Source organism: Cucurbita pepo, chromosome LG14, assembly GCF_002806865.2.
Source record: "Cucurbita pepo subsp. pepo cultivar mu-cu-16 chromosome LG14, ASM280686v2, whole genome shotgun sequence".
NCBI lineage: Eukaryota > Viridiplantae > Streptophyta > Magnoliopsida > Cucurbitales > Cucurbitaceae > Cucurbita > Cucurbita pepo.
The window spans coordinates 1,848,107-1,860,381 of NC_036651.1; the positions used below are offsets into that span (position 1 = coordinate 1,848,107).

Sequence of the window (12,275 nt, forward strand, 5' to 3'; positions counted from 1 at the left end):
TTTTTTTTTTTTTTTTTTTTAATTTATGTTTTCCAGTTATTTTACTACTAGAACGTGGGGGAATCAATAGGCTTGTATATTATTTGTTATTATTTCTTTGGATCTATTCTACATTTAATTTTAATATCTTCATAATTGGTTAGGGTTATTTAGTTTATGGTCTTAGGAAATTGAATTATTTATGAGTGCTGTTTTCTGTAACCTTCCTTTGGCCCCTCTGGAAGATATATTTTCCCTTTTTCTGCATTCTTTTACTTGAAGAAGAGTAATTTTCTTTCTTAAAAATGAACTCAATTATTGAAATCTCATTAAGTCCAAGTTGAAAGGAACGACATCTCTATTCATTTTTCACTGAATGCAACTGCAGATATTCTGAAGGCAGCTCAGGCAATCTCCCAAAGTTACAGCGTGAGTACTTATCAACACACTTCTTCTAGCATTTGGTGTTGGGCACATGCCTTTCTTTTAGCATGTGATAGTTTTGTGATGCCCCATGTTTCGTGTTATTTCTTAATTGAATTTCCAACGTATGATCATTGGTGAATTATTAATTCTTTAATTTTATATACTAGTAAATGACTGTGCATTGCCCGTGTACCGTGCAATTTTTTTTTTTTAATGATTTCATATATTTTCTTCGAGTAATAATAAAAGTTTAATATTTTTGTTATGATATATTTATTCGAAGTTTTCATTTTGATACTTCTAAAGGTCATATTTGACTTACAAAAAACAAAGGTTTTTAATTTTAATGGAAAAGTCTTAATTTATCTGATGAAAGAAATATGTTGGTATCTTTTGAAATTATTTAGGACGGTACATTATTTTAATTTCATATTTTTACATTTGACTACAATATATGCCTCATTTTTTTTTAATGAAAAAAGGATTTCTTAAACTGACCATATTTGTGAGAAAATAAATAAATAAATAAATAATAATAGTAAAAAATAAAATTGATAAAATAAAAAGTTATTATTTAAAGTTGTATTGAAAATGTATTTTAGCCCTAAATTTTAAATGTTGGTTTGAAGGGGTAATTTTCAAAATCAAATTTAATTGATGACTATATGCTTTCTCACTTTTCCCTTCTTTCTTCCATTGTTCAGGAAGCATCAACGAAGGCCAAAGAAATTTTTGGTAAGAATATAAGAGCATGCTGTAACACTATATGTACAAGTTTAATTTTTGTTTTTGGTGGTATTGAGCAATTCATTTCTTCTAGATACTGTGATGAATATTTATATCAAGACCATGGTTGNGTTTATGGTCTTAGGAAATTGAATTATTTATGAGTGCTGTTTTCTGTAACCTTCCTTTGGCCCCTCTGGAAGATATATTTTCCCTTTTTCTGCATTCTTTTACTTGAAGAAGAGTAATTTTCTTTCTTAAAAATGAACTCAATTATTGAAATCTCATTAAGTCCAAGTTGAAAGGAACGACATCTCTATTCATTTTTCACTGAATGCAACTGCAGATATTCTGAAGGCAGCTCAGGCAATCTCCCAAAGTTACAGCGTGAGTACTTATCAACACACTTCTTCTAGCATTTGGTGTTGGGCACATGCCTTTCTTTTAGCATGTGATAGTTTTGTGATGCCCCATGTTTCGTGTTATTTCTTAATTGAATTTCCAACGTATGATCATTGGTGAATTATTAATTCTTTAATTTTATATACTAGTAAATGACTGTGCATTGCCCGTGTACCGTGCAATTTTTTTTTTTTAATGATTTCATATATTTTCTTCGAGTAATAATAAAAGTTTAATATTTTTGTTATGATATATTTATTCGAAGTTTTCATTTTGATACTTCTAAAGGTCATATTTGACTTACAAAAAACAAAGGTTTTTAATTTTAATGGAAAAGTCTTAATTTATCTGATGAAAGAAATATGTTGGTATCTTTTGAAATTATTTAGGACGGTACATTATTTTAATTTCATATTTTTACATTTGACTACAATATATGCCTCATTTTTTTTTAATGAAAAAAGGATTTCTTAAACTGACCATATTTGTGAGAAAATAAATAAATAAATAAATAATAATAGTAAAAAATAAAATTGATAAAATAAAAAGTTATTATTTAAAGTTGTATTGAAAATGTATTTTAGCCCTAAATTTTAAATGTTGGTTTGAAGGGGTAATTTTCAAAATCAAATTTAATTGATGACTATATGCTTTCTCACTTTTCCCTTCTTTCTTCCATTGTTCAGGAAGCATCAACGAAGGCCAAAGAAATTTTTGGTAAGAATATAAGAGCATGCTGTAACACTATATGTACAAGTTTAATTTTTGTTTTTGGTGGTATTGAGCAATTCATTTCTTCTAGATACTGTGATGAATATTTATATCAAGACCATGGTTGAAGATGATGACAAAGAAGCAGTTGCTCAAGCTTGTACAAGCATGGCTGACATTATCAAAGACTATGGTTATGTTGCAGTGGAACCTTGTAAGTTTTGATATCAAGTTCCAAAATTCCTATTAAAAAATGATATTAAGTTTCGATTGTTGTGAAATGTATTTTTATTCAATGATTCTATCCGACTNAATAAAAGTTTAATATTTTTGTTATGATATATTTATTCGAAGTTTTCATTTTGATACTTCTAAAGGTCATATTTGACTTACAAAAAACAAAGGTTTTTAATTTTAATGGAAAAGTCTTAATTTATCTGATGAAAGAAATATGTTGGTATCTTTTGAAATTATTTAGGACGGTACATTATTTTAATTTCATATTTTTACATTTGACTACAATATATGCCTCATTTTTTTTTAATGAAAAAAGGATTTCTTAAACTGACCATATTTGTGAGAAAATAAATAAATAAATAAATAATAATAGTAAAAAATAAAATTGATAAAATAAAAAGTTATTATTTAAAGTTGTATTGAAAATGTATTTTAGCCCTAAATTTTAAATGTTGGTTTGAAGGGGTAATTTTCAAAATCAAATTTAATTGATGACTATATGCTTTCTCACTTTTCCCTTCTTTCTTCCATTGTTCAGGAAGCATCAACGAAGGCCAAAGAAATTTTTGGTAAGAATATAAGAGCATGCTGTAACACTATATGTACAAGTTTAATTTTTGTTTTTGGTGGTATTGAGCAATTCATTTCTTCTAGATACTGTGATGAATATTTATATCAAGACCATGGTTGAAGATGATGACAAAGAAGCAGTTGCTCAAGCTTGTACAAGCATGGCTGACATTATCAAAGACTATGGTTATGTTGCAGTGGAACCTTGTAAGTTTTGATATCAAGTTCCAAAATTCCTATTAAAAAATGATATTAAGTTTCGATTGTTGTGAAATGTATTTTTATTCAATGATTCTATCCGACTCTTATGTTATGCTGTTTTGTTCAAAACATTAGATATGCCTCAGTTAATTGATGCAACATTAGTTCTGCTCCGTGAGGAATCTGCTTGTCAGCAAGTGGAATCTGATGGTGAAATAGATGAGGATGATACTGAACATGATGAAGTACTTATGGATGCAGTGTCTGATCTGCTTCCTGCATTCGCAAAGGCCATGGGCTCTTACTTTGCGCCTATCTTTGCGAAGCTATTTGAACCATTAATGAAATTTTCGGTGAGTTAGGGACTGGGTTTGATAGTATTTCAAGATTTACAAGAGAGTAACTTACAAACTTTTGCCTCATTTCCCCTCGATCACCCAGAGAGCTTCACGACCTCCTCAAGATCGAACTATGGTGGTCGCCTGTCTTGCTGAAGTAGCTCGGGACATGGGTGCTCCAATTGCCGCCTATATTGATGTAAGTATTCATTACCGAGATCTTTTTATTTTTGCTTCTTTATTTTGTGGACTGGTCATATTTTGGGCGTGTTTGGTTTTCCCTTTTGAGTATTTTTAAAAAATTGACAACTCGTTTGGTTAAAATTTTAAATATGATAAAAAGTGTTTTTTTGCTAAATAAAACGTTATTTAAAATTTTCAATAATCAAAAGCAGTTTGTAAAAAATATTTAACAATATGTTTAGGAAAAGCATTTAACTAAGTTTCTTCCCAACTTCACCTAAAACACTTTTTCCCAAAAGATGTGCCTATGAAAATGAATGAAAACATTTCAAGGGCCTATTTACTAATGCAATGCATAACTTTCAGAGAGTAATGCCATTGGTTCTCAAAGAATTGGCATCATCCGAGGCAACTAATAGAAGGAATGCTGCATTTTGTGTTGGAGAGTTCTGCAATAATGGGGGAGAGTCTACTTTGAAGTATCCTTTTGTATGCAATTATATTTGTTTGTTTACTTTCGTTTCCGTTTATATCTTCTTGACCGTTTCAGTGGTATTAAAGCTGTTGTGTTGCCTGCCTAGAAATCTAATATTGTACTGAATCATATATTTATATATTATTGTTCCCATTCAACCTTTTTATTTGTACTTTCGCTACAATCATCAACTCCCTTTTACTTAATCAATATCAGATATTATAATGATATATTTCGTGGACTCTACCCATTATTTGGGGAATCTGAGTCAGACAATGCTGTTAGGGATAACGCAGCTGGTGCAGTCGCAAGAATGATAATGGTGCACCCTGAAGCTGTCCCATTGAATCAGGTTAGTACAGCTTTGGTTACGCCTCCCTTCCCCCAATCTTTGCTTAACTGTTTCAATTTGATCTTCTACACTAGGTCCTCCAAGTTTTACTCAAAGCTCTACCTTTAAAAGAAGATTATGAGGAGTCCATGTCCGTTTATGGTTGTGTGTCTACTCTTGTTTTGTCATCTAATCCTCAGGTATTTATTCTGTCGGACTTTAGCACGATTTTATTTAAATTTTATTCCGTTTAGCAAATTCGTGTTTATGGAGGGTATAGTTCTGTTTTTGGAAATAATTCGGGCGTATAAACTTTTTGTTATCCGTCCAATTACGTTGAGGATAACTGGGAAAGTAAATGTGATCCTGTGGGTGTTACCGAAATTCATAGCATGTTGAATTGTCATTATATAGAATGTCCCCAAACAAGGAAAGTTAGGACTCCCATAGTGAAAAGTGACACCGGTGGGAAAACATTCCCTTTTGTTGATGTAACAGCCGAAGCTCACTGCTAGCAAATATTATTCGATTTGGCCCATTATGTATCGCCGTCAACCTCCCGATTTTAAAACACGTCTGCTAGGGAGAGGTTTTTCACACCCTTATAAGGAATGCTTCGTTCCCCTCTCCAACCGATGTGGGATCTCACAATCCACCCTCCTTGGGGACCCAGCATCCGGTGTCTGGCTCTGATACCATTTGTATAACAGCCCAAGCCCACCGCTAGCAGATATTATCCGCTTTGGCCCATAATGTATCGCCGTCAGTTTCACGATTTTAAAACGCGTCTACTAGGGTAGGTTTCTATACCCTTATAAGGAATGTTTCGATCCCCTCTCTAACTGATGTGGGATCTCACACCTGAAGTTACCGATATCCATGTATGTATGTATTCATAATCTGTGAAGTCTTCATAAGCGTTTTACTTGACCAATGCAATAGGACCTGAATTGTGTTTGTATTGGACTGATGAAATACATTACAACATGGGGAAGAAGCTTAAGTGCCCTAAGGGGTGATCAAATATTAAGTTCGTTCAGTATTGAAAAAGCAATCTGGATTATCATTATTATTATAGTTCTGCTAATTCGTGCGCCAATTGCAGATCCTTTCTTTGGTTCCTGAGTTGGTTAATATCTTTGCTCACGTTGTGGTATCTCCTATCGAAACACCAGAAGTTAAAGCTCAAGTAGGCAGAGCTTTCTCACATCTACTTTCACTTTATGGCCAACAAATTCAACACCTTTTGAGCAGTCTCCCACATGCACATGCAAATGCCTTAGCTGCATATGCCCCAAAAAGCTAAAAATCACTTCAAATTCCATTTTCCTCTTCCTCATCCAACTTGTTCCTTCAACAAGCTTTCTTTCCCAGATAGATTCTAAGTCCCCCTATCAGGTGTGTAGAAAATATCTCCAATCTCTCCTTTGCTTAATTTTCTGCTACCTTTTATGTTGTTTCTTTAACAATAATATCATGGCTCGTTCATACAGGTCGCTCGCTGGCACCCGGGGTATCATTTTTCTTTTTCTCCTCCTTGAGAGTATACCAATTTTTGTTTAGATTCATTTGTTCTTTTTTCACATATGTTCTGTTACATTTTTCCCTATCCTCAGTTTCAATAATTTTTTTACCATGGTGTGTTCTTCACTGTGTAGGGTGGTTAAGTGGTTTAGAAAAGAGTTTTTTTTTTTTTTTTTTTTTTTTTTTTTTTTTTTTTTTTTTTNTTTTTATTGGTGGATGTGAATTTTGCAATGCATCCAGTCATGGTAAAAGGTTGGTCTGGTTTATCATTTTATTTTATTCTTTTTCCTCCCTTGTGCTTTAAGCATTGTTTAATTACAATATTTCATCTTGTTTTCCTTGAAATTTGTGTGTTCTAGCTTATTCGTACTAGGCTATACAAATTATATTGGGTAAAATTAGAACGTTTGTTATGATGTCCCACATTAGTTGGGGAAGAGAACAAAATACAAGGGTGTGAAAACCTTCTCCTAACAAACTTGAGGGAAAGCCGGTTCTATTAGCGATGGATCTGGGTCGTTACATTTACCTTTGTTATATATATATATGAAAGACTATGAATAGTAACTTCAAATGTTGATGGGTAAAAAGAATCTAACCTCAATTATTTATCTCAATCTCATATATTTTTGTATTATAATGAGATTCTTTAAGGTGGGTTATGTTCATTTACTACCATTTATTTTATGACCATGTTGCAATATTATTATTATTTTGAACAAAATTTTCAGGGTTTAATGAATTAAACTCTAAAAATTACAAAATAAGCTTATAATGTAATATTGATTTGTTGAAAAAAAATATATATATTTAAAGTAATTTTTTGAAAAAGTTAAATGAAGAGTGCATTTTTTTTTTTTTAATGTAAATAAGAGAAGTCAATGAAAATATTCCAAAAACTTTGACCCAATGTAACACATTTGAATAATATAAAATTAGCTTATATCTATGCATTAAGATAATCAATCGGTCGTTGTGGTCGGACTCTATTATGGATTTCTGACCACATTCTCCATAGGGCCCTCTTATCTCTTCCTTCTCCGAGCTCGGGTTATGGAAGAAGGAACCGAGAAGAAAGTATCAGCAACAACAGGTTTTATTACGGGACAGCTCATGATGTTCATATCGATCTATTATGCGCCTCTGCATCTAGCATTGGGTAGACCTCATACAATAACTGTCCTAGCTCTACCGTATCTTTTGTTTCATTTCTTCTGGAACAATCACAAACACTTTTTTGATTATGGATCTACTACCAGAAACTCAATGCGTAATCTTAGCATTCAATGTGTATTCCTGAATAATCTCATTTTTCAATTATTCAACCATTTCATTTTACCAAGTTCAATGTTAGTCAGATTAGTCAACATTTCTATGTTTCGATGCAACAACAAGATGTTATTTGTAACAAGTAGTTTTGTTGGTTGGTTAATTGGTCACATTTTATTCATGAAATGGGTTGGATTGATATTAGTCTGGATACAGCAAAATAATTCTATTAGATCTAATAAGTACCTTGTGTCAGAATTCAGAAATTCTATGGCTCGAATCTTTAGTATTCTCTTATTTATTACCTGTGTCTACTATTTAGGCAGAATACCGTCACCCATTCTTACTAAGAAACTGAAAGAAACGGAGGGGACTAAACAGGAACAAGAGGGATCCACCGAAGAANACATTCTCGATAGGACCCTCTTGTCTCTTCCTTTTCCGAGCTCGAGTTATGGAAGAAGGAACCGAGAAGAAAGTATTAGCAACAATAGGTTTTATTACGGGACAGTTCATGATATTCATATTGATCTATTATGCGCCTCTACATCTAGCATTGGGTAGATGTTCATATTGATCTATTATGCGCTCCTGCATCTAGCATTGGGTAGACTTCATGCAATAACTGTCCTAGCTCTACCGTATCTTTTGTTTCATTTCTTCAATGAACATAGATTCAAATTTTGAAATATTATTACTTGAGCATTACATAGAACTGCCTCATCGTATTAGCTTTTAACTCGATTTAGTTGTGTATTCTCAAACTTATAATAGAACTGCTTTTGTTACTTCTTTTACTCATGTACCTCGGGCGTTACATGTACAGCTGTACATCAGCTTTTATCTTCGTTCGTTCCTAACCTAGTATTATACTTAATGCCCGATGTTCACACTAACATGTAATGCGTGAGTAAATGTGAGATATAAATGAACTAAGACTGCATCTGTATGAGAGAAGGCTGACACATCGTCCGGTGTCTGGCTCTGATACCATTTGTAACGGCCCAGATCCACCGCTAGTCAATATTGTCCTCTTTGGGCTTTCCCTATATTGTCTTCTTTGGGTTTTCCCTTTCGGGCTTACTCTCGAGGCCTTAAAATACGTCTGTCAAGGGAAGGTTTCCACACTTTTATAAATGGTGATTTGTTCTCCTCTCCAACCAATGTGGGACGTCACAAAACGTTAATGAAGAGCGTTGATTAGAAAATAAATAATTGCGACTCTATTTTGGTAGTATATCTAACACCAATGGAATGCTTTTGTTAAATAAACAGACAAAATAAATATCGACTAAAATTATAACACGATGTGACAGATTAACAGATAATGTTGATGAACAACTATATAAACCTTTCATCAATTCCTCATAAAAGAGAGAAAAAAAATCGTTGTGGAATTTAGGATGATGATCAAACACTTCCATGGGTCGTTCCGATTGAATTGGTAACAGCTACAACAACGATTGCTGTTGCAACGGAGCTTGAAGATTAAAACCTTGGATCACTTTCCCAGAAGAACGAAAGGAGAAGAGAAATTCATTCCAGAGCTTTTTGATGATCGATTTCTTGATAATAGGGGAAAGAAATGGATCCAGAACAAACGTTTATTCGAGTTCAAGAACGGTTTTCTCAGATTCTGACTCCCAAAGTCAGAGGCACTCTGGAGTATATGAACCTCTGTATAGCCATTACGTTGTTCTGCATTCTCGTGGTCATGCACGCGAACTACGTACAGCAGGTTCTTCTCAACATTACGAGTTCTCTTGCAATTTGATTTATATGTTGTTTTTAGTTTTTGAGCTTTCTTATTCTGCAATGATTTTTGGTCGCGGGTTTTAGGGTTCATAAGTTGGTTAGGCTGGATTTATGAAGTTCTTGGTTGTTTTCGAATTGAGTCACACTGATTGTCTATATGTATTTCTTTAATCTAGTTCTGTTCTTCGGAAATGGTTGTTTCCGAATCCGTGGGATTGTGGCAGTTCAATTATGGGCGTTTCAGTTCTACAACCAGATTATGAGCTTCCTAATTCAAAATCTTAATTCTAAAAGACTGCTTTCTGAATCCATTTAGAAACTGTATAAAGAGAGCAAGATGTTGTAGTTTTGATCATAATCTGGTTGTAGTGCAGGCTTTCAGAATGGTTTGAATTTAATAGTCTCGGTTTCGAGTTGAGCAACGCTCAAATGAGTTTTGAATGTGATGAAAAGTACACAACATTTTGAGTTGTGTGCTCCTGTCTAACATGTGTTTAACTGTACAGACTCAATTTTTTTGAGTTGAACTCTTTAGGTTGTAGGGCATGGTTTAGGCATATGATGAATGTATAGCATCTCTACCTCTCTGTTAATTTTTGTTTGGGGAATTTCTTGTTATGTATGAACTGCAGCTTAGTTCTTTAGTTTTTATGTTGTTTTAATTTAAGTTTTGTTCTTCCTGCATTCAAAGCCTGGTTGCTCAAGTGAGCTCTCTGGAGTTGAGACAACAGAAGCCCAACTTATTCAAATTAAGGTAAATACTGTCTCCATGCAGTAGAACTTTGAACTGATTGTTGCTTTTGGTGACCAATGTTTTTGGAGGGAGCAAGATTTCATGGACCAATGTTATCATTGCTTTTCTTCGATGGCTTTTGTTCGAGTAGAAATGAGATTTTCCAAGATTCATATAATTCTGTGGAAGTGTATAATCATTGGTTTAGTTGGTCCATACTAATCTATCCCATTCCGACTTCCCAAAGCCTCCGGTATTATATACAAAAAGAAACTTTAGATATTTCTTAGATTTATTATTTCTCATTCCTTCTTCTGTCTTAGTCTCTTTGAGGATGAGGTTTAAATTTCCTGTTCAGAAAATGCTCGCTTTTGCCAAAGTGAGCATAACTCATGAATAATTGATGCGTACTCCTTCCCTTGAGGTCGGAGTTCAAATCCGTGTACCCCAATTATTGTACTAAATAGAATTTTCATTTGTTGAAAATAATTTCGTATTTTGTGCCCAAGAAATTTCTTCTGGTTTTCTCCGAACTTCTGTGGGGTCTTTTTAACCAACTCTTGATCAGTAAATAAATATAAAAATTAGTTTACTCCTATTTAATTATGGGGGTTTTTAAAATAGAACATTTAGACTAGTCCTAGTAATTCTTTCCTGATCATGGTATATTTTCATGTTTGTTCCTTTTATTTCCCTCCTGGCTCACAAGAAGAGGCCAATATTATTAATATTATTACTATTATTATTTTTATTAGAAACAATTTGAGTGATGTATGAAACTTACAGAAAATGGGTAAGAAGAGTGGATTTACAATAAACATCTCAAAAGTTGGATATTCTTAGAGTCTGGACATTGGAATTAGATAATATTTTTGTTTATCAATAGAAAAAACCAGATTTACTTTTGATTATGATTGTCAATTTCGGAAACGCTCAAGTGTTCTACTTTATTTAGTTTATTCTCTTGGACTTATACTACTGATTATTTTGTTTGGTTTATAAATTTGTATTAATCTGCATCTAAACTTTTTTTTTCTTGCCTTTTAGCTTTCGTGCTTTCTTTCATCTACTTCAATAAGCTAAACTTGTGTAATTTTTGACAGATAACTACCGCAGGCCTGTGGTCACAAAATGACTCTGAACTTAATATTGAAGATGCCCCTGGTGGGGAAACTGTGAGAGAAAGTTTGGAGGTTGCAAATGATGAAGATGAGTTGACATTTTTGGCTGCCAAGTTTTGGTTAAATTGGTTTGATTCAGGTATTAGAAGAGGTAAGTTGGCACCGAAGCTCTGGAAATCGGATACAGAGATTCTAGAACATCAAGCAGAAAGTACTGGTGTGGACCAATGCTCAAGAGCAGCAGCTGATGATACAGTCATTAAACTTGACAAAGAAGAGCTCCATATTAGTTTCCTAATATCAGTCGAGGAAACTTTTAAGGCAGCAATTGTTCAATTTGGTAGAAGGTGGAATCGACAAATTTTATTTATTTGTAGACATACAAAGCAGATCCTGACCAGCGTATGGAAGCTACCTGTGAGTAATTATTGATGCCATTGTTAGGAATCACGACTCTCCACAATGGTATGATATTGTCCACTTTGAGCATAAGCTCTCATGGCTTTGCTTTGGGCTTCTCCAAAAGGCCTCATACCAATGGAGATAGTATTCCTCGCTTATAAACCCATGATCTTCCACTAAATTAACCAATGTGGGACTCACTCCCAATAATCCTCAACAATCCTCCCCTCGAACAAAGTACACTATAAGTCTCCCCTGAGACTTATGAATCTCTCGAATAGCCTCCCCTTAATCGAGGCTCGACTCCTTTCTCTGGAGCCCTTGAACAAAGTACACCCTTTGTTCGACACTTTAGTCACTTTTGACTACACCTTCAAGGCTCACAATTCTTTGTTCGATATTTGAGGATTCTATTGACATGGTTAAGTTTAGGGCATGACTCTGATGCCATGTTAGGAATCATGACTCTCCACAATGGTATGATATTGTCCACTTTGAGCATAAGCTCTCATGGCTTTGCTTTGGGCTTCTCCAAAAGGCCTCGTACCAATGGAGATAGTATTTCTCACTTATAAACCCATGATCTTCCACTAAATTAACCAATGTGGGATTCACTCCCAATAATCCTCAACAGCCATTACTTTAAATGCAAGGTTCAAGCATGCTCCTTTATTGGTTGAGTACTTACTTTTAGTTACAATATTTTATTGAGTTAGCTATTCTACTATTATTATTTAATGTATAGAAGCTCATAGAAGATCCTTTCTTTTCGTCTTAGATTTTTTTTTAATTAATTAATTATAATAATGGGGTTTCTTTTCCTGCTTTCCTCTTTTTTTTTTTTTTTTTTTTTTTTTTTTTTTTTTTTTTTTTTTTTTTTTTTTTTTTTTTT

The 12,275-nt window shown here is 33.4% G+C and overlaps 2 protein-coding genes and 1 pseudogene across 2 annotated transcripts in view; all 3 read left to right on the plus strand.

Moving 5' to 3' along the window:
- Positions 1-6,215, plus strand: part of LOC111810560 (importin-4-like) — a 10,622-nt gene extending 4,407 nt beyond the window's left edge. Inside the window, exons 12-21 of the mRNA XM_023697279.1 lie at positions 368-408; positions 1,110-1,140; positions 2,336-2,458; positions 3,388-3,605; positions 3,694-3,789; positions 4,140-4,252; positions 4,465-4,600; positions 4,675-4,779; positions 5,685-5,977; positions 6,073-6,215. Coding sequence (XP_023553047.1) covers positions 368-408; positions 1,110-1,140; positions 2,336-2,458; positions 3,388-3,605; positions 3,694-3,789; positions 4,140-4,252; positions 4,465-4,600; positions 4,675-4,779; positions 5,685-5,885 — 1,064 coding nt within the window. The 3' untranslated portion in view covers positions 5,886-5,977; positions 6,073-6,215. The remainder of the gene's footprint in view (positions 1-367; positions 409-1,109; positions 1,141-2,335; positions 2,459-3,387; positions 3,606-3,693; positions 3,790-4,139; positions 4,253-4,464; positions 4,601-4,674; positions 4,780-5,684; positions 5,978-6,072) is intronic.
- A 130-nt stretch (positions 6,216-6,345) lies between these two features.
- LOC111810383 lies at positions 6,346-7,936 on the plus strand (annotated as a pseudogene).
- A 795-nt stretch (positions 7,937-8,731) lies between these two features.
- Positions 8,732-12,275, plus strand: part of LOC111810384 — a 10,216-nt gene continuing 6,672 nt past the window's right edge. Inside the window, exons 1-3 of the mRNA XM_023697091.1 lie at positions 8,732-9,110; positions 9,819-9,881; positions 10,964-11,398. Of these exons, the coding sequence (XP_023552859.1) occupies positions 8,958-9,110; positions 9,819-9,881; positions 10,964-11,398 (651 nt within the window). The 5' untranslated portion in view covers positions 8,732-8,957. The remainder of the gene's footprint in view (positions 9,111-9,818; positions 9,882-10,963; positions 11,399-12,275) is intronic.